Below are 21,824 nucleotides of genomic sequence, written 5' to 3'. Positions count from 1 at the left end.
GTGCTAATTAAAGTCATGTTTAAAATGAGATCAAGGAAGAAAATACAACAATTCTTTTTTTCCCAGAGCCAACATTTGGTGATTTCGCAATGAACTTCCAAAGTAAACCCAATAATGATGAAGGTTAAAATACAAAATAATAGCTAGTCAAGAAGATTAACAAATTCTTCTGTGAACAAAGCTGCTAAGACTTCATTCTCAATTGGTTTATAATAAAAACCACCTGCCAATTTAAGGGGCAAAAAATGTGGGTTTCACAACTGGGCTGCAAACTCAGCTCCATCTCAGAAGGAAGTTGAAATTATTGGGTTCTGCACAAAGTTTGGTCTTTAAATTTTGAAGGTGATTTTTAAGCAAAACAAGGACAGAAGTGGCATTAAAACAGCAACTCTACAGTCAAAGTTTTTGAAGAAACATTCTTTTAGTGCTGTTTATGTACCTCATGTCAACACCACAGGTGGGAATTTCCATTCCCACTGCATGAGCAGGTGGGGAAGGAACAGAATCTCTCTCCTGGACAGTGATTCCCACGTGTTTGTAAAGATTGTGGATGTGGATAACCTTGAGGAAATGCTAAAAAATAATTCCCAAGACAGAAACAGAGAGATAACAGTGACAACTGCTTCAGTGGGACACAGGAAAAAGCACCTTCATTGCACTTCCCACAGAAAGTTCTGTTGTTTGCCTTGGTTTAGAAATCAGAATTTGTTACTTGTGGCAAAGTCTGGGGATTTTTAATAAGAGTGAAATTGTCCTAAATGAAAAGCTAAAGCTAGAATTGGTTAAAATTTATTTTCTTGGAAATGCTCAACCTTTATTTCTGGCTTAAAATATTCCTAATATTAGGAATTTGTTAGGCAACAAACTCACTCAGTGTAATATCACTCATATGATTCACTGTGAATTTTCTGTGAGACTGGAATTATTACATATATAATTTGAATTATAAAAGTTTTCAGGAGAGGAGCAGTTGACAATTCATCCTCTTGTGTTTAACCTCAAACCTACACTAGAAAAATGTCAGAAATTCTATCCACACTCTGCACTCCTGGGAACACAGTGACTTTCTCTTAGTTCTTTTATAAAGGGCATGTCTGCCACTCAAATTTCCCTTGATTACAGTAATATTTTTATGGAATTTCTCTTTTTTTTTAATGTCTTGAAAGGAGGTAGCGTAAAAAAGGAGCAGAACATGAATATTTCAGAGGAAACTCCATCAAATGACCCAAGAGTGCACACCAAAGTACAAATGATCTCATCACAACATATTAAATATATGACTGGCAATTCTGGGCAAATTCAATTCCTAAAAGTCTTTGTAAAATCTTCTGCACAGAAGTGACTGTTAGGAACAGCAGGTGAAAAAAAAAAAAAAAACAAAAACCCTGTATAGGTGGTAATTATAAACATTCACTCTATTTTGTCTTTAAATTAACATTGTTTTCTCCTACAAATTTAAACAAAACTCAGAAATAAGTCAAACTTGCAACATTATTTAAGAGATATGATTTAAAAGCTCAGATACAAAAAAAAAATCAAGTTGGGGGAGGAATGAAAACATCTTTAAAACTATTTTCATCTTTAGTAATTATTGTGCTATAAAATTAATGGTCAGTAGCTCAAAATACTGCACAAATAATGAGGAAATCCTTTGTATCTCTCAAACTGATCAGTCAGCCGTAGGCTACTTGTATGATTTAATACACTAGAGACAAAAAATAGTGATAAAGCAAGCCTCACTGTGATAAGAATTACTACAAGCTACTACTTGTGTAAAATCAGTGAACTTGACACACTTTTGTAGCTACCAAGCTTAATAAAAACTGTGCTGTAACCTAAAATCACTGTGCTTTTTTTAAAAAAAACAAACTGCCTCCTCTCTCAGCAGTCAAAAAAGCCAAGCCAAATACAAATGGTGACACATTGAAAAGTGACCACAACCCCAACAAGAGCACAAAAACCTCCCTGTCCTTAGGCTACACTTGGAATTGTTTGTAGTCCTGTCTGACGTAGGCTGCGACTACAGACATGCTCATCATGACTGGAAATGGTATTTTTAGAAAAATTATTACAATTAATACACCTATCTGAGGCTAACATAGAATGTTCCACTTCAACTCACAGAATTAGACATGGAGACATCAAGTATTTATAGAAATATCTACAGACTGCAACTGTCTTTTATTTTTATTGTTTTGTTTTTTTTTCTTTTAATTATCAGTTAACTGACCTTCAGAGTAAGGGTTTCATGACAACAGGTCACCCCACACTAGTTTATTCTTGGTGTTGCTATTTCTTGGGCTAAATTGGTGCTAAACTTCTTCCAGAAAAGAACAGAGAACTCTTGCTAGTTTTTTTGCTGTGTGTTAAAGTTGTAGATTATTAGATTTAGCTTCGCCTGTATTATTATCTGAGGATAAACATTTTTAACAAAGGGGAAATGCTTTAAATGCAGATACAAATAGAAAATTGGAAATTCCACACTCCCCAGCTGCCCTAGACAATTAAAATGTTGCTCTAAAAAGCAGTGCTGAAGTCCTTATCTCAGTATCGAGCAGAGATGAAAAAAATAGACACGGGAAATGAGTGGCATGAAAAGGCTGAATGTTAAATAAAGCGAGAATGTTAAATAAAGCAAAAAAATTAAATAAAGATAAAATCCTTCTGTTTTTCCTGATTATTCTGCAAAAAATTGAAATCAGTGGAATGTACTTATGGAGGTTCATAAACCCACAATGCCATTTTACCTTCATCTGAAATGTAAAAGGAATGTAAATGCAAAAACACCCAATTAACACAGCTCTGACACTGAAGTACTGCTTTTCATTGCAGGTTTTGGTGTTTCCAAGGTTAAACAGAACATTACACAGAAAGATCGAAACTAAAGGATGAAATACTCAAGGAGAGAGCCAGTCTAAAGATGAAACTTGCCTTTGTTGAGATGTTTTGCTCGATATTTTCAACAGGCTGGACAAGTTAAATTGGCCTTTGAAGCATTCACAAAGAGAAACAACCACCCAAACCTCTGCCTTTGCATCCGTCCACTCCCATGGTTTCTCTGATTACATTCTTTGGGAAAGCAATCCTAAAAGATACTCGAGGGCAAGAACATAAATTCACAGAATTAGGACAAAACCCCTCAGGTCCCACAAGGCCATTTTCAAAGCAGACACTTAAAGAAACTTAGGGGAAGTGGCATCCAAAGATCATTTTTAGCTTAAAACTCCTGAAGAACTGGGTCTGCTTCAAAGCTCAAGAGAGATGTCATGAAACTCCTACTGTGGCAAAGAGTCCTTGGTGGGTGGATCCTTGTCCAGGTGACACTGCAGGAGCTGGAGGTTGTTGGGATCCCTGACGACGTCCAGAGGGAAGGGGAGGCCAGCGCGGGTGGGGCCGTGCAGCCCGTGCTCAAGGTCCTCCACTGTATGAATAATCTGCCTTGTTGTGCATCACCAGCTTGTTGTCTACAAAGTAGAAACTGTCCGACTGTGTCTCGTAGGGGTGCAGGATCATCTCTCGAACTGTGGGGGGGGAAACGGGGAGGAAAAAACCCAACACGATTAACGGGGACGCTCCGCGCTGGGCTCAAGCGCTGCTCAGCGTCCCCCAGGCAGCTGCAAAATCAGGAGGAAAACCAAAAGCCAAATGGGAATTGCCCAAACCACTCCTTGCTGGTGTCTTTTAAACAATTCAAGCGTAAGCATGGAATTGTTATGTGGGAAAAGCCCTCTAAGGGCTTAAAATCCAGCCTGAATTCACTAAGCCTTTGTGCCACATCCACACTTGTGGGAATCCAGGGCTTCCCTCTGGTTGCCCTGGCTGGTCTGGGACCCTGGCAGGGGTCAGGAACCCATGGACAGAGATCACAGACAGTGTCTCTGTACAGAGCCCCCAGAGACACTGTCTGTGATCTCTGTCCATGGAAAAGAGTTTTCAATCTTACAGGATGAATTACAAGCTCTGAGTGTTTGATATAAGCAATAATTAAGTGTGGCACGGGTGCAAAAGAAAAATTTTAGGATTCTAGATTAGGGGTCCAAAGGGGACAAGATGGAAGAAATTGGGTGTGCCTTGTCCTTTTTCTCCTCTTCATGCCCTCCATGTCTCACTGTGCTGTTGGCATTTTTCTGTTGGTTCAGGCTGGGGACACACTGTCCAACGTAGGTGACAGATATTGGCACGTTCTTGTAAATCCAGCCCAGGGAGTTTCTGGTATTTAATGTTTGTCACATCCCACTGAGGGCAGAGCCCCACACGCTGCCCTGCAGGACAGAGCTGGGCAGGGCAGCAGAACATGTGAGAGATAAACAGAATAAACAACCTGGAAACCAGCACAGACCAATTATGGCTTCTGCTTTGGCAGGGGGGCTGAAAGACAGAGACTTTCTACAATCTTGGAATCATCAATACCACAGATTCTGACACGCATTTTCTTTGAACAATTTCAGGGATGAAAAACGTTCATAATCCAAATATATTATGGCACCGTATAAAGGGAACCTCAGAACAAGAACCCATTACATTTTGAGTTGGGGTTCTTTTTGTTTTGCTTTTAAAAACAGTGATAAAACAGCAAACTCAAAGTAAATTTGTTCTGGCCTGACAGCACGGCCTCACTGTATTTTCCACAGACTGCAATATTAGTGCTAACACACACAATTAGTGGCTGTAAAGAGGAAAATCACAGAGATTTAGTGCTTGTGCTATTGTGTCTTGGGAGAGAGGAGAGAAAATAAAAGTTATGTTCATACTAAAACCTCTCAAGCTCACAAAATAGCACATCAAACATTAAAACAGATCATAACATTTAAGTTATCCATTTATTGGATGTCTTTTAAATCTTATTTTTTGCTTGTTTTATAACACAATTATCTTTTTTCTCCCTGATACCAAAGCTTCCCTTTTATGAATTAAAAAAAAAAAAAAAAGAAACCCAAGCAAGTGCCTGCTGTGTGATGAGATACATCCTACTAGAAAACAAGATCAGTTTTAACACAGATATAAAAGGATGAATTATTCTACCCAACCCACTCTCTAGAGACAGCTTTTAAGAAAGGGCTCCCCCAAACCACCTCAGATGAACATCATGGTGTGACAACCCAGAAATGAAAGTTTATAACAAAGAGCTTACTGAGATCCTCCGAGAGCTGGGGGAATTCATAGATGTGCTCACAAGTATTCTTACTGCTGGGGATGCAGAAGCCAAATTCAAAATCAAAACTTTTCAGCAGCTGGTCACGGAAGTAGTGCCGCTCAATCATACGGAAATTATTAATGGGTTTGTCTCCTACTGTGAATTCCACCCTGAAAAAGAAGGGTAAAACTGATGTGAGCTTTCATGCTTCAATAAGATCTGCAATATTCCTGAAAGGCAGAAGACAACTCTGAAAAAAAAAAAACAAAAATACAAAGCAACAACACTAATCAAATTATTGTTTCCTCTTTTACATAAAGCATTCTACAGGGACACACCACAGCATTAGATAAACATCCTAAAGCTGCTATGGGCAGGGACACCTTCTTCTATCCCAGGCTGCTCCAAGCTCCATTCAACCTGACCTTGGACACCTCCAGGGATGCAGGGGCAGCCTCAGCTTCTCTGGGCACCCTGTGCCAGGGCCTCACCGCCCTCACAGGGAACAATTTCTTCCCAATATCCCATCTTGCCCTGCCCTCTGGCACTGGGAAGCCATTCCCTATGTCTTGTCACTCTATGTCCCTTCCAAAAGTCCCTCTTGGAATCCCTTCAGGCACTGGAAGATCTCCCCAGAGCCTTCCCACTTTATTTTGTCTCTTTTAGCATCAATCCCTTCAGCACCAGGCTGACTAAACCTAAAGTGACAGAGAAGGCAAGAGATTTGGAGACCCTCATGATAAATGAAAAAGCCCCTTGTTCAGTCAGCTTCCTGGTAGGATGAAGATGGAAGAGAGGGGTTTTTTTTCCCCCTAGGATTCCAGCTGTTTTCTGTGCCAGGCGAGGAGCAGGGGGGTTACTCACGTGGCTCCCACTTGCCGCAGCCTGAGGAAGGCCGGGGTGAACTGATAGCGCACGAAGCGCCCGGCGTTGGGGTCCACCTCCTTCCTGTCATTGTGCTCCCGCTCTGCAAAAGCCCAAAGAAAGCTCTGTCAGAGCTGCCCGAGAGCCACAAACTCAGGGGGAACTCTTGTGGTGGTGTTCTTGTGCCCCAGAAGCCAGGAAATCTCTCTGGTGCTGAGCTCACCCTCCTCCTGTCCTGAGGTGTCCAGCACTGGTCACTCAGAGATGGAATGTTGAGAAATGGCCCTTTGGTTTGAGTCATTTCTTATCTTCTGGATTTCTAGTCCTCATTACTGCTCCTACATCACATCAGGACTGCAGAGTGACTCTGAACAAGCCATTTCCCCTTAGCATGCTTAGTTTGCTGCCTATAAGCTACAGAAAATTTCCTCTCACCTGCAGGAAGGTGGGGAAGGGTTAAAAATGCTTGGCCAGGAAAAGAACAGCTGCCCTGGGTTTTTATCACCACTGGCAACAAGCAACATTTGGATGCTTACAAGTAACACCTAAAAATTAATCAAACAAAAAAAAAATAAAAGAAAAAAGGCAAATGTTCAGTTTGTTTCATTTGCCTGTTGGCAGTTTCTCCCCTTTGGAAATATCATTTTCCTGACTCCTCAGTGGGAGATGTTAAACTAACAGCAAAACTATGTACAGGGGGCACAAGCTGAATAACAGCCAAGAAAAAAAACACCCAGTGATCTCCTCCTCCTCCTCTGCTCCTGTTTACAACATCCATCTGTCCCTTCCCATCACAGATGGCAACAGGGAGAGCACAGCAGCAGCCAGCTCTGCTCACCCTGTTAGTACAAAGAGACACCTGAAAAACATCCCTGCTGCAAGATGGGGCTCCTGCCCTCCTGCAGTGGAGAGATTCTGTTACTTTTGGGAAATGTATGGAGTAAAAGGAGTGGGGAAAGGCAAAAGAAAGCATTTGTTCATGGAAACCTTATTTTGTGTGTGCACTCACCTGAAGCTGCTGGCTTGGTGATTTCAAACAAGACTGTGCCAGATTCCATGTCCCGGATTTTGAACCTGGTGAAGTCTATCTTGTAAACATTTTCCTCTGGAGTGCACAAATAATCTGCAGGGGGAAGCAAATTTAAATGAAGGCTGCCATGAAATACCAGGAATTTCTGGCTGCTCTCTGGAGGCCACACCAGCAGTGAGAGCAGCCCAAATGCATCTCCACTACTGCCTGTTTTAATTCAAAACTGATGTCTCTGAAGACAGTGTCAGGGCTGGAGACTCACACTGCCTTGCTAAGAGAGGACAGGGGAAAGAATTCTCTCCCCCAACACACAGAGGTCATCACCTTTTTCCAACCCTCTGCCAGCAACTTCTACATCCATTTCCTCCCAGACTAGTCAGCACCTCCATCACATCCCCGCCTTTCCAGTGTTAAGAGGCTTTGCCTGGTTTAAAAGCTGCCCTGTGGCAGAATGCAAGGGCTAAGCAGCTTTGGGAGCTAAGCTGACTGCACTTAAGTCCTCCCCTGTGCCACCTCCCTGCTCCAGCCCTCTGCAGACAAAGGGTGGCCTCCCCACACCAGGGCTTGTTTTCCTCAGCACTGAAAATGATGCTGAAGCCTTTCCCTGTGTCAGGAAAACAGGGAGCAGAGCCCCTCCCTGCTGTATCTCTGAAAGTTGTGGAAGCACAGAATGGTAAAGGTTGGAAAAGCCCTCTAATATCGAGTCCAACTTTCCACTCTGCGCTGCTGTGTTCCCCACTAAACCATGTCCCAAGTGCCACATCCACAGGCCTTTTGAACACTTCCAGGGATGAGGATTCCACTACTAAAATCCCCACAGTTTTGGCCATCAGCCTTGCTGTGCCCTGAGCCAGCTCCTGGCACAGGAATCATCCTCCTCCCTGGGGAAGGAGCACATACAGGACAAACTGAATGCAGCTCCAATAACTCACTTTACCCTGACAAATCTAAAGAAATGCTCTGTGTAGACAAGCCAGGTCAGCTTTCAAACAACAGCACATTTGATTGATGTAGGAGACTGATTCTGGAGGTTCCAAGGTGAAAATAATTCTTTAACATTCTAATTCAAGACACTTTCTCGGCTACTAATTCCTGCTGTTAATCTGAGCTAATCACTTATTTCTGTCTGCTTTCCTATTTCTGAAACTCCAACAAATCCATCCACCTGAGGCTCAATCACTGACTACATAAAAACAAGATACAAGTGCTCAGAGCTCAGACCTGCCCATGCCAACCCAACTTCAGCAAAAGTCTAAGAAATCCAAGACCACTGTGAGAGACTTCTGAGCTCCTGGGCACGAACACCTGGCACCAGCACTTTCCTAGAAGCCTTTTATTCCTTCCAAATATCCATTACTTGGAGAACTGTCCAAGTAAGCTCAGTACAAGGAACAGAGGTGTTAAATGTTCTCCCTGGACAGTTTTACTGCTCTCCAACAACCCCATATGGTGAATACTCAAAGGAATGCCAGAGAATTTGTAGATGCCCCATCCCTGGGAGTGCTCAAGGCCAGGCCGGATGGGGCTTGGAGCAACCTGGTCTAGTGGGAGGTGTCCCTGAATGGCAGAGAGGATGGAAGTTAATGATCTTTAAGGTCCTTCTTAAGCCAAAACACTCTGAGTTTCTACTCAGAGTAGTATATTCTATAAATGGGTGTTCAGGGAGAGGACAGTGCTCAAGGCATCCCTGGCATTTGGCAGGGATTTTCCCTTCCCTATCAACACAGCACAAGGAAAAATGGACACAAGCACCCAAACTGTCATGAAGAACAAGCTAAAAGCTCAACCTTTTTACTACCACAAGAAAATATAAGCCTGTGTTTGGTCAAATATCCCAAGAACTGCCCAAAAATCTTCCTTTTGTGTCTTTAACAAGATGACAGGACAGGAATTTAAACCCAGCCCTTGCCTTAGGCCCTGATGTTTAGCATTCCTCAGGGAGATGTCCTGCAATTACGCTGTGATTTTAGGCTCTGACACATCAGCCACCCCAATTCCTAACCTGTCCCACAACTTCCCAGCTCAGAGCACCAGCATGCAAAACACAAACTGATGGAAGCAGGCACAGCTTCCCCTCCCTGAGCCCATGGCTGTTCCCTGGGAATGCTGCTGGGAACAGGCAGCAGTCGCCAGGGAGCCCAGGACACCTTCCCTGGAGCAGGCTGGCAAATCTGAAGCTGCGTTTGTCTGCAAGTTAATTATTAAGTGTTTCTACTCCTGCAGAATTCCTGCCCATCCAGCACCATGGCAACAGCTTTATCCCCCTCCTTGGCAGCAGCGTTGCTGCAGTAACAGTGTCCATGACTCATCTGGAGCAGAGAAGAGCCAAGCAGAGCCTCCAAAGAGGAGTAAACCCTGGGTAGAATCCCCACCAGGCTCCTGCTCATTGATGTTTGCACCCTTACACTGCTATTTTCCAACTCTTTTTGCCCTGATAATATTTTAAACCCTTTTTTTGGTTGTTTTTTGAGGGGTTTTTTTGGTTGTTGGTTTTTTTTTTTTGGGGGGGGGTTGTGGGTTTTTTTGTTTTTGGGGTTTTTTGTTGTTGTCGTCGTTTTTTTTGGTTTGGTTTGGTTTCTTTTGGTTTTGTTGGGTTGTTTTTTTTTTTTGTTTTGGTTTGGTTTTTGTTAGTTTTTTTGGGTTTTTTTATCAGCATGCCATTGTACAACTGGATGCCATCCAGGAAGATCAGCTGCCAGAATACTGCGATCAAGTGGGTTTTTTTTCCTCCTGTAGCAGTGCCCAGTCTCCTAGAAAGGAAAAAAAAAAAAAAAAAAACCCAGAGGAATATACATTCCTCTCAGTCTGTATTACATTTGTTTCTGCTATTCAATCCTGTTCAAAAATCAATCAAAGTAGCCACGTGCTGGTTTTTTCCCCCCCACACATAACAGGAGCCTGTGGCTGCACTGGAAGGTCTTATTGGGAATGGGCTGCTTGCAATTGGCAGATCCTTCTGCTTAGCTGAGCACTGTCAGATTTGCTAATCTCATCCCATATACACACTTATTTTTAAATTACTGTAGGGCCCAGTTGCCTACACTTCCGTGACTCACTTAAATGTATCATCTGCTTCCCTTATCCTAATTCACCGTCGCCACGATTTGGGGAAGGGAGGCAGCAGCCGTAGTTATTTTAGCTGGGAATGAGGCAGATCAAACCTCCATGGAGGGGATTCTTACAGAGAATGGTGGGTTGGTCTCTCAGGACACAATATTTTCTTGTTTCTTCCACTTCCCCTGAAGCAGGCTGTGCTGCTTCCCTGTTAATAACTGAACCATCACAGTGCGTCCCTGAGCTTTCAGTACTCACCTGATTTAGGGATGAAGGCATGGACACAGCAGCACTGCCATGGAAAACCCATCAGAGTGGTTAAGAACCCACATTTAGTAGTGTAAAAAAAAAGGTTACAAAAGAGGAGTACTTTGTACCCTTTCCTAAAGCTCAGGGGATTGTCATATCCCAGACCTCCATCCCCAAACTCTTCCTGAAAACAATTCACCTGGTATTAGCAGCCACTTCTCACTCACACATCACTATTCCTGATGGTGCCTTTCCAGCTTCCTCCCCATAACCTCTTGATCGTGCTCAAAGACCTGCAACTCCCCACTTTTAGAGACAATTTCTATCTTAAAACCTATCACAGTTGTGAAGAGTTTGGATCACAACCAACACCACTGTGGTGGTCTGAGGAAGCAGCAGAAGTGATTGGCTTCCTGAATTAATTAATGGCTCAATTAATTCCTTCCCTTTGTCAGAAAAAGTTATTCCAAAGTGACCCCTAACAGTTTGTTGGTCTCTAGCTTTGCTCTCAGAATCAGCAGGTGCTCCTTCCCCAATTCTGAGGTGGTACCTCCACTGCTGAATCCAGGGAAGAGAATTTTTATGCAGGAAACCTTCCTGTCCTCCCAAACCCAACCAAAATTACAAAATAAACCAGCAGAACAGCCTGGACAATGCCAGCAGGCACTGCCTGTGAACATTGGCACGTCCTGAACCCTGGTGTACAATTCAGGGTGTGTATTTTAGCAGCTGGTGTTACAGAGGAGCACAAAAGGTGAGGGATAATACAGAGCTAAATAACACAGCAAAGCAAACAAAGGCACTTTCTCCTCTTGACCTCTCCCTGTCATTTAAATGCATGAGATCAGGTTTGCTTCTCATCAGAGAAAGCTAAAATTTGATCCTGTATTTCCAAATTCCCTTTGCAACCACCCCACCAGGCCCACTTTATCACAATTTCATGTGCAACAGGATTCACACTCTTTGTTGTGCTCCTTTCAAGATCCCTTCTCCATCTCTGCCATCAGGAGGAAGCACGTGTCCCCTCTCACAGACACCAGGGATATTTCTGGGCTCATCAGAGTCTAATCTCAGATGGGGCAGCTCCTATTTTAAGGCCTTAAGAGCCCACTAAGGAAAGCAGAATGCACCTGGGGTGAGAAAAAAACTGAAAATTTGGTCCTGGAAATGGGTGTAAACCAGGAGGATACTGCACAAGAGACTGGGGCAACAGCAGTGGCTTGTACCAGGAATTTCTCTCCCCAGCACAGACAACAATAATTTAGGGAATGGATGAGAAGGCTCCTGTAGTTATGCAGGCCTATTTCCTAACATGCATTAACCACCAAGGTCAGGAGCTATTTTGAAGCCAACTCCCAAGACATAAGCCAGGTATAAAACCAAGACAACTGCAGAGGAATAGCCAGGAGCTGGAGATTAAGAGATTATCAGATTGAAGAGTCTCAGGAGGAAGCAAAAATAGCCCAGACCCCATGAAGAGGCCAAGCAGTCACGCAGGACACAGAGCAGGACCTGAGGGCAAGGCAGGGCAGGTTTCAGGTGTTATTGATACACCTGCCCAGACAACCTGGGTTCAGTTAAAGAAAAAAATAAACCATTTCCCTGCCCTCTGCCTCATCAGTTTGAGCCCTGTGACACCAAGCCAGCCAGGAAACAGGATCTACTCGTGTAAAATAGATCCCTCCAGCCCAAACCATGGGGTTTGGAGAACCAGAGAGCAGGGGGGCTGCACAGGGAGGGAGCAGCTGCATCTGACCTAGCACTGGAATTAGGCTGCTGCACTGTCCCAGAAGGAAAATCCTGCACCAGAAGGATCTCACAGGGGTTTTTCCACAGCAGAACATTTACTGTCAAGGAAGCAGAGGGATTTAGGGCAGGAGACTCCAGGCTGAGGCACTTCCCAAGGTCCCCAGAGCCCCTCAGTTGCCGAGTCCTACTGCACAGCTCACCAAGCTCTGATTTTTGTGGCAGCCTGCTCATCTCTTTTTTTTATTTTAGCTAGAGCTTTCCAGACTTCACCCTCTCACAATTAATTTGATCACAGCCCTGCAGCCTGTGGATGGAGCTGCTCTTCCCCCATTTCCAAGGCACCCAAACACTTTCTCCTGTCCCCTTTTCATGCTGATTGCATTCAGAGTCTGAAACCACATGCACAACATCAACTAAATGAGCTATTTTTGGGCTGAGGCAAAGCCAGGCTCTGCCCAGACCCTCAGGCTGACTCCCTCAGCTTTCCTCTTACCATTGCCACTTCCACCAGGGATGGCCCAAAGCCACAACCCTGTGAGAAGGAGGAATCCCACACCACACACACACCATGTGTGCTGCCCCTGGGAATCCTACCAGCTCATATTGTGCTGTGAGACTTTAGGAAACACCGAGCCCTGGAAAAGCTCACAGCCTGTGTGGGATGCTGAGGGAAGGGTCGTGGGGAGAGCAGCTTGGCACAGCTCTGGGATATGGTTCTGCAACAAGAAATCAGCACATCAAAACACAGCCACACATCACAGCCCTGGCCAAGGCAGAGCAGGGATTTATTAACCTCAGAGTTCCTAATAAAGTATATTCTCCCCATTAATTGGGGAGGGAAGTCATGGTCCAGGAGCAACTTTGAAGATGGATTCATGCACATCTGCCTCACATTCCTGTTAGTGCCTCCCTCCTTCCTTGCCTATCAAAACCCAATGGATTTGGAAATGGATTTGAACGTGGATCCTGGATGGTTTAGCTTTACAGGACTTGAACTGCTGAGGCAGAGGGCAGGGAGATGGTTTATTTGGGATTTTTTTCTTTAATTGACTGCAGAAAACTGGTATGGAAGTCCCTCAAGAAGGGTCTGGCCTGCCTAACCCACTGAGGCTGCCCTGTGCCAAGCTGGCCTTTAGCTAAAGCTGCCTAGAGAAGTCTCAGAGAAATCCCAAGTGGCAGCTCAAGGAAGAGATTACTTTCAGAAACGATTAAGTGTGTGCTCCTTATTTTTAGGGTTTGTTTTGAAACTGTTTCCAAGCATGTAATCAATTATTTAACCCCTTGGTTTCCTAAAATAAAATTGGCATTAGAATAATACTTAAAATGTAAGATTGGATCTTGTATTCCAGGCAAAGTGTGCAGATGATAAGCAGGGCAGCCTCAGAGGCTGGAGCTTGTCTTTTGTTACACATCTGACTCCTCTGATCCTCTGGCTGCCTCAGTAATTAATTGCAATTTGAACTGAGCTCTGCCCCACTCCTTTGCTAATCTTAAATTAATCACGTCATGAGCTTTTTCCGCTTTTCCCAACCACAGTTGTGTGAGCGAGTGACAAATCTCACTAATTGCAAAGGAAATGGTTCTCCAGCCTTACACCTGATCCAGCTGGAGCAGAGCCAGGACCAGCCTGGCCAGAAGGCCCAGATATCCCAGGGCAGCATCCCAGATCCACCAGGCTGGACCCAGAGTGCCCAGAAACGTTGCTGGCCCGGAGCTGCCAGGGAATTTAACATTGGAAGGACACAGAGTGAGCAGGGCAGTTCACACAACTCCCCAGTTAAGCTTATTAGAAGCACATTAAGAGCAGAGCCCAGCTGGCTCCTGTGGCTGCCCACAGAGCCACATCCTTCCTCGCCACCCTCCCAGCCCAGCCACCTCACATTCGGTCAGCTGCACCTACTGGAAGAGTAAAGTCCAGCTGTGCTGCCTGATGGAAAAGATTATTAGGGAGGAATTCTTTCCTGTCAGGCTGCTGAGGCACTGGCAGGGGCTGGGCACAGAAGCTGTGGCTGCCCCATCCCTGGAAGTGCTCGAGGAAAGGTTGGATGAGGCTTGGAGCAGCCTCATCTAGTGGGAGGTTCCCGTGTTCCTGTTCTGGGTGAGGCACTTTTAAATCAGGTGGTTTTTAAGGTCCCCTCCAAACCATTCTGTGCTACAGCCAGAACTCCACCTCTCCCTGGAAACATGGAATGCTGCTCAGAAACACAGCATGTGCTCCTGGTGTGAGCATTCCTGAAACATCCTGGTGTGAGCATTCCTGAAACACACCTTCCCGTGGCACCAAGCCCTGCTGGGCTTTGGCTGGTGAAGCAACCCTAAAACACAGCCAGCCCTCCCCAGGTCCCAGACAGGCCACAGTTTAGTGCAGTTCAGTGCAAGCTGAAGTGCTACTGGCCCACGAGTTTGAATAAAGATGGATTATCCTCTCTCTGGAACAACAAAGGGCACCCAGGGCACCAGGACATTTCTGTTGCAGCCCCACCACCAATTCCTCCTTCAACTTCTGCCTGTCAAAGACAGAATTGCTGCAACAGGGTGTGGTGTCTGCCCGACACCCAGCACGTCCAAAAGGTTGGGGTTGCTGTGAACTTCTCTCCCACAGCCTGGTCCTTCCTCCCCTTTAGCAAAGCAGAAGAGTGGAACAGTTTCACATCACTACTTTTGGCCATCTGTTTTTAAGGGTGTAGAAATTGGCAAAGGACATCGAATGCTCCAAATAATCATTAGGTGTTAAAGATCTGAAAAATATCCTTTGCTTTCTGTTGAACTCCCCAGGACAAAAGCAGAGCTTGAGAAGGAGAGTTGCAAAGTGTATCTATCACCGGGTGATAATATACAATATGCTCAACATGTATGTACTGTTGTTTACCTGTATCCCCAAACTCACCCAGGGTTTCAGGTGTGGAGAGCATTTCCTGGCTCCCACACATCCAGCAGGACAGGAAGAACTTCCCATGGTAAGCCTGGGACATCATCACACTGCCTGGCTGTGCACCCCTGGTAGCAGCAAGTCTCACAGCAGGAGGGGAACGCAACATTTTCATGCATTTCACATCCTCCCTGTGCTCCTGAGCACTCTGACCTGGGCTTGGAAGAAGCAGACAACCAGCTGTGCCCCAAGCCTAGCTCACCAGCTTAGCAATCCCTGCTCCCTGGGAAGGCAGGAGCTTACCAAGAACAGGCACTATCCATCCCCACTGATGCCACACGAGGTGACAGCAAGGGTGTGGGGTGGCCCTGTCCCCTCCAGACAGCCCTGGTGAGGGCAGGGACACGGGGGCTGCCATGAAGTGAGCACGCAGTGCTTCACAGGGCCATGGCTGGGATCCACCATCCAACTGAGGATGCTGGCAGGATGCTTCAGTGCCTGCTGCGTGCTCTCCCTGCTACAGGCAGGGGATTTCTGGGCAGTGAATCACGCAGCTGCACCAGCAGAGCACCTCAGCTCGCAGAAGGGCACCCAAGGGTCCACAGCAATAGCAGCCCCTCTCAGAGGAGCCTCTAAGCCCTTCCTGAGGGCTGCCACCAGTCCCTGCCGGGCTGTCCTCCTCCCATCCTGCTCACACAGCAGCCCCACGGGGCTGCCTGCACGCACCAGCACCCACAGCCGCATCCTTCCTCTCCAGGGCTCGTCACAGCCCAGCCTGTGACACAGAGCTGGCTTTGAGGCCAGCGTGCTGTGAGGCACAGGGAGCACAGCCAGACCCCAGGGCAGCCCCTCCGCCCTGACAGCCCAGAGAGACCACCCAAAGGTCCTAGGAGATGGAAAAAGGACTTCTTGGGACACCGGGGCAGATTGCTCCTGGCCATGGCAGGCCTGAGGCACAGGCGGTACCATGGAATGGTTTGGATTGGAAGGCACCTTAAAGACTGTCTGCTTCCAAACCCCTGCCAGGGGCAGGAATATCTTGCACCAGCCCAGGTTGCTCCAAGCCCCTTCCAACCTCATCTTGAACACTTCCAGGGACAGAGCAGCCACAGCTTCAATGTGCCAGGGCCCCACCACTCTCCCAGGGAAGAATTTCTCCCTAATATCTAATCTAAACCTGCTCCCTATCAGTGTGAAGCCATGTCCCCCTGTCCTGGCCTTTCCCCAGCCCTGTGTGCTGCTGTCCAGAGCTCCTCTGCCAAGCACAGCAGCCCCTCCAGCCACACACTCCCACCCAGCGCCCCCAAGATGCCCTCAAGACCACGGGTGTTATACTGGAGAGGGGGAAAATGGGTTGGGGGGCTGCTACGAAGTCCCCCCATGCTGTAGCCAGGGATCCGGCCCATCCCCTTGCCGTGGGCACAGGGTGGGAGCAGACACAGGGAATGGGGTGATGGGGAGAACAGTGATGAGCATCCCAACACCGACCTTCGAGCAGAGCTGGGGGGCTGCATCCCCAGCTCCGGGCATTGATTGCCCTGTTCTCCCGATGGTCCCCAACCCCCGGGGTGGCACATCCCGAGGCGGGCTCTGTCCCCGGCCGTGCTGCATCCCCACTTCTTGTCCCCCGGGAGGGGGGACCGCTTCCCCTTCTCCCTCTGGGTTAGCCCCCTTGAAAGGGGGAACGGCTCCTCTTTTCCCCCCTGTTTAGACCCCTCGGAGAGGAGGACCGGCTGCCCTTTTTCCCCCCGGGAAAAGCCCCAGAGGGACACGGTCCCCATCCTCCCCCCGCGCCATCCCCGGCACGCACCGCTGGTGACCCGCTGCAGCCCCAGCACATCGTCGGGCCCGATGAGCGCCTTTCGGCCCAGCTCCTCCTCGGTCCTGGCCGCCGCCGCCCCGGCCGCGCCGCTCTTCTTCACCTTCATGGCCCCGCCGCCGCCGCCGCCGCCGGTGTGAGCGGCCCCGGCCCCGCTGCGCGCCGCCGCACCGGGAGGGGCATCGCCATCACCGCCCCCGGCCCGCCCCCGGCCGCGCAGCGCCGCCCGGCTCCGCGGGCACGGGGAGGAACGAGGGCGGAGGAGGAGAGCGGCCCCTGCACGCCGTTCCCCGGCGATCAGGGCAAAGCCTTTCTGCTGGAGGAGGCCGGGGTCTCCCTTCCTGCGAACCCCCCCCGCCATGGGGGTCAGCCCCCTCGGGTGAGGTGAGGACAAACCCCACACCTGGCCCAGAGCAGGGCGACACCCGCCCCAAGCACCCTGACCGACACACGATGGACCCCGCTAAGGTGGGCTGCTCGCAGGGGCTCCACACCCATCGTCGGGATGGACTCCAGGAACTGCCCCCCCAGGAACTGTCCCCCCTCCCCAACTAAGTATTTTTGGCTAAATACCCGTAAGACAGGAGCCAGAGCCCATAAAGCAATGGAGTGGGGGCATGAAAGCTGGGCCAGGGGAAGGCAGGGCAACAGGTACCCCCAAGAAGGCTAAAGGAGGTTCACACAGCCCTACATCAGCCCCCCAAAGAGCAGGGGGTTCTTTATTTACACAGCAGCTTCTTCTGATTACAGCACCAGGCTGGGGGTACACAAAGGCAGCACCCTCCCTCCCCTCTCTGCCCCTGTGGGTGCAGGAGGGCTCAGCACCCAAAGTGAGACCCCTTCCCACCTCCCAAAGCAGCCTCTCTTCCTACTCCTGCATCCTGGCCCTGGCACACCCAAGCCAAGCAGCCAAGCCTGGACCCTGGGGTGCCTTTCTGGGCCATGAGTCTGTGACAACATCATCCCACAGGGTGGGGACAGCCCCAAGCCAGGGCACCATGGCTCAGTCCATCTTGGTGGGCTCCTTCTTACGCAGCCTGGTCTCCCGGACAATCTTGGCCAGGGATAGTAGAATTGGAACAGCCATGGGCAGGAAGAGCGGGATGTAGATGGCAAATTTCTGGTCGTCAGGGAAGTAGAGGAGATGAAGGAGAGATGGATCAAAGAAGGCCCTCTCCGAGGAGGTGACAGCCTCCTTGCTGGCCTGGAAAGCTGCGAGCAGGTGGCCCAGGGACAGCTCGGTCACAGCGCTCTGGACCGAGGCCACTGCCCGGTACACCTGTGTGGGCACAACATCAAGGGTCAGTCCCTGGCCAGGGAGGGCAGCAGGGACATTCAGCCCTCTCTGCTCCCCCCCTCAGGGTGCCCCAGCCCTACCTCAGAGGCAACATCATCCTTGATGACGATGTTCCCAATCTTGTCCAGGAGCTGGGCCAGCGAGGTCAGGGTGGTGGACACAGTGGCGATGTTCTCCACGGTGTGGGCCCACAGCAGGTGGTCCAGCTCCCAGTCAGCCAGCCCCTCATTCCCTGGGCTTTCCAGCAGGAACTCGGGGGGCACCTCTTCCCAAGACAGCCCAAAGAGTAACCTGGGAGTAGAAGGGATGATCCCAGCCCACATCAGAAGCCTTCATTTCCATTAGCTCCTTGCTCTCCTTCCCTGTTGTGTTTAGTCCCATTCCTGCCAAATTGTCTCCTGGAAGTGTGGCATGATAAGCCAAGCCTCCTACTTGAGGAGATGAGAGATGTGCCAGCATCCCTGGCCACAGAGCAGTGATGGCTAGTAGCCAATACCTCGAAGGCCACAAAGAGCCACCCTCAGCCTCCCAGAGCCCAGGGAGTGAACAAGCTGTTTGGGTACAGCCTGTTCTGACCCCGCTGATTTCCACAGAGGCCTGGGGAGGGAAGAACACATCCTCACCGGAGCTGGGCCAGGAAAACCTCCATCACTCGTGCCATGTCCACATCCACATGTAGAGGGAGAGAGGCTTGGGGGGAAGCAGGGGCTTCAACGTTGTAAACCTGCAGGAATGCGTGTTAATGAGGCATAGCCAGGGCCTCAGGGCCAACAGGTGGGAATGGGGAGCCACCACCTTGTCCCAGCACTGCCAGCGCCCCCATGGTTCCCATACCATGATCCCACCCCAGCGAGGGCTGTGGAAGGCGTTGGTGCTCACTAGGGCTCCATCCTTGTCCTGAATGTACAGAGGGGAGTGGGAGCGCTCTGGCACATACAGCAGGAAGTTCAGCACGGGATAGAGTGAGGCAGCACTGGAGCCTGCAGTAGGACAGAGTCACAGAACTCTTGTGGCTGGCAGGAACAGCGAGAGCAGCCCACAGCTCAGCTCCTCCTTCACAGCCACCCCAGCAGCTCTCACATGGGCTGGGGGGAAAAGGAGCCATGGTCCCATGAGACAGATCCCAGTGAGCCACGAGCACAGTGCTCACCCAGACGGGCCTCCACGGGGTTGATGACATGTGGGAGGCTGTGAGCACTCAGGAGGAAGCTGGAGGACTCCTTGTCATAGCGTGGTGTCACTCCTAGGACGGCGTAGTACAGGATCTGCAGGCACACAAGGGACACATTGCTGGCAAAGAAGAGCATCCCAGAGAGGTCAGGTCTGGGCTTTCCCTGCCATCTCTCCCAGCCCTCACCTGTGAATCCACAGAAAAGTTGGCCACCAAGCTCAGTTTGTCCAGGACAGGCTTCACGAAGCGGTTCACAGCCCCCTCAATGTCCCAGTCCACGGTGTGGGACTTGGGGTCAGGGTTCAGCAGACTGAAGGTGATCTCATACCCTGCAAGGACCCATAGCTGTGAGCCACTGAGGCTGTGACAGAGCTCCCAAGAGCAGCAGGGCCTGTCCCCTCCTCCCTGGCCCACCCCAGTGTGAGGTGACACTAACACAGCAATCGCAGCCCAACCCTGACCCAGAACAACAGCTACAGACCAAGGGATCTGTTAGCCCAGAAGACACCCAGGGGTTCCACAAGCAGAGCAGGAATGGCACTTCCCCAGGAGCAGATGGCTTTCCCAAGGCCAGGGAACAGGGATGGAGAGCACATCCATACCCAGGCTGGATTTCAGGTTCCGCCGTGCGTCGAAGCTGAGCTGACCGTCGGGCACACGGTCCGAGAGGACGGCGGCGATGGAGCTGGCCGTGAAGGACATCACCTGTGTCACCTCCCGCAGCCGGGCCTGCAGGGCAGCCAGGCTCCCCCCAGCCCTCACCAGGGCGCTGCGGTGCTTCCCCACGTACGCGTTGATGCCCTGGGGGTGGCACAGGGTGAGGGCTGGGAGCAGAGCCCTGAGAACAGCACAGTGCCACCTGTGCCACCTCCCAGGGGTGAAGCATGTAAAGGCTGGCACCACAGGGTGCTGCTCCCTACCTGAGGCAGGAGAGAAGAGGTTTCAGGGACCACATACATGGTCAGAGAGCCCAAGGTGGTGTCCTGCAGCAGGTACAGAGCAGCATCAGCCTCTGGGGAAGATGGAAGCACTGGCAGGGGTGGGAATTTCACTCCAATCCCTGTCTCACTCTGACAGAAAGCAAAGTGTGTTTTCTGCTCTGCCAGCCTCAGGAAAAGGAGCTCCCCAGCAATTCCCTGCTCCAATACCTCGTGCAGTCGCCGCAGCCAGTGCTGCCTCCTCCTGAGCCGTGGTGCTGCGATAGCGCATCTCATAGCGAGACGTGATGCTGGTTCTCACTGTGGGGCAAACAACCCGAGTGAATCTGCTGATCTCGGGCCCCTCACAGGAGCCTGGTGCTCACAGGGACAAGGCACAACCCCAGGAGGACACATGGCGCGAGGTCCTTTGGGTGCCAGTGAGATGAAGCACTATGGGATGTAGCATCACTGGTCCACACTGGTAGTGAGACAGCCCCACACCAGCCAGACACATCCCAGCCTCTGAGGGCTGCATCATCCCCATCCCCAGGCGATGGAGCTGGTCTCTTCCCTGCAGCACCCCGGGACCTCGTTGTGCCAGTCCCTGCTCCCAGCACTGCCAGCTCAGGACAGGGTGATGCTGGTGAATGGGGCTCGGGGTCCCGGGAGCTCCGGGCTGCCGGTGACTGAAGCCACAGGCAGGGACCCCCACGAAAGGATGCAGGCACTCATAAGGAATAGACGGGGCAGGGACACACAAGGGGGTCTCTCACGGTTCACGGAAATCTCCATCTTCTGCACGTCCCTGAAGGGCAGCGGCCTCGGCAGGTCCCCGGGCACCGATCCCGGGCCGAAGACCACGGCCATGGGCACCACCAGCTGAACCTGCACAGGGACAGCGTCAGCCCGAGCTCCCGAGCCCCCAGAGCCGCCGCCGCCGGGCCCTCCCGACGCTCACCGGCTGCTGGCCGAGCCCATCGATGGCCGCGTAGGGCAGGGCAGCGCGGTAGGTCTCGGTCGTTTTCCACCACAGCGGCAGCCCCAGCACCACGGCGATGGTCGCGAAGGACAGAGCGGCGCGCCGGCCCCGCGCCCGCTCTGCAGGAACAGCGCTCAGCACCGGCCCAGCTCCTCGGGGAGCGGGGTCGGGGAGCCGGGAGACAGCGAACAAACACCGAGCGTCCGCGCCCGCCAGTACCTGCCTCATCCGCCGCCATCGCCGCCGCCGCCGCCACCATCTTCACTTCCTGGCCCAGCCGGGGGGCGTGCCCTGCGCCAGCCCGGCCAATCAGAGCTCACAACACCTAAAGCACCCAATGGGCGCGGCGTGCGCCGCGCGGCGGCACAGACGGGCGGGCAGCGGAACCAATCAGAGCACGCACCGTCCGTGAGGCGGCGAGCTCCGCGAGAGCCGCGGGGGGACGCGGCGGCGCCTCCCGTGGGCACCGGGACCGGGAGGACAGCAGCTCCTCACCCGCCCCATGTGGGGAGCCCACCCACCCCTGCCAAGTCACGGAGACTCACGATGCGTGTGGGCGGGCTGAGACCCAGCACGGCTCATTGCGTAAGTGAGCACAACACGCTGCCGGTGATGCCCGGAGCGGGAGTAGCGTGGGGCGGGGGGGGGGGGGCACAAGAGTTCCGGGGTGCCCCGCGGCGAGGAAAGAA

The 21,824-nt window shown here is 50.4% G+C and overlaps 2 protein-coding genes across 7 annotated transcripts; both read right to left on the bottom strand.

Moving 5' to 3' along the window:
* Positions 1 to 1,960: 1,960 nt before the first annotated feature.
* On the bottom strand, positions 1,961 to 16,944 carry UNC119 (unc-119 lipid binding chaperone). The gene is made up of 5 exons (XM_021550872.4): positions 16,760 to 16,944; positions 7,008 to 7,121; positions 5,999 to 6,101; positions 5,132 to 5,304; positions 1,961 to 3,521 (listed from the first exon to the last, which is right to left on the bottom strand). Exons 1-5 carry the CDS (start codon positions 16,875 to 16,877, stop codon positions 3,409 to 3,411), a joined length of 621 nt encoding a protein of 206 aa, XP_021406547.1. The 5' UTR covers positions 16,878 to 16,944; the 3' UTR covers positions 1,961 to 3,408.
* A 512-nt stretch (positions 16,945 to 17,456) lies between these two features.
* On the bottom strand, positions 17,457 to 21,405 carry PIGS (phosphatidylinositol glycan anchor biosynthesis class S). 6 transcript variants are annotated; one of them, XM_085557374.1, is made up of 12 exons: positions 21,355 to 21,405; positions 21,115 to 21,254; positions 20,915 to 21,041; positions 20,385 to 20,474; positions 20,157 to 20,306; positions 19,839 to 20,037; positions 19,423 to 19,565; positions 19,216 to 19,330; positions 18,900 to 19,045; positions 18,689 to 18,789; positions 18,146 to 18,356; positions 17,457 to 18,047 (listed from the first exon to the last, which is right to left on the bottom strand). In XM_085557374.1, the coding sequence occupies exons 4-12, from the start codon at positions 20,448 to 20,450 to the stop codon at positions 17,772 to 17,774; spliced, it is 1,407 nt and encodes a 468-aa protein (XP_085413500.1). In that variant the 5' UTR covers positions 20,451 to 20,474; positions 20,915 to 21,041; positions 21,115 to 21,254; positions 21,355 to 21,405; the 3' UTR covers positions 17,457 to 17,771. The 6 variants fall into 6 exon arrangements, with proteins under 6 accessions (XP_085413500.1, XP_085413496.1, XP_021406568.2 ...); XM_085557370.1 differs by having other exon boundaries at positions 20,157 to 20,266; XM_021550893.3 differs by having other exon boundaries at positions 20,157 to 20,248.
* Positions 21,406 to 21,824: the final 419 nt, after the last annotated feature.

The sequence above is a fragment of the Lonchura striata genome, chromosome 19 (assembly GCF_050655825.1).
Source record: "Lonchura striata isolate lonStrDom1 chromosome 19, ASM5065582v1, whole genome shotgun sequence".
NCBI classification, from domain to species: Eukaryota; Metazoa; Chordata; class Aves; order Passeriformes; family Estrildidae; genus Lonchura; species Lonchura striata.
This window is presented reverse-complemented; position numbering and strand designations above follow the sequence as displayed.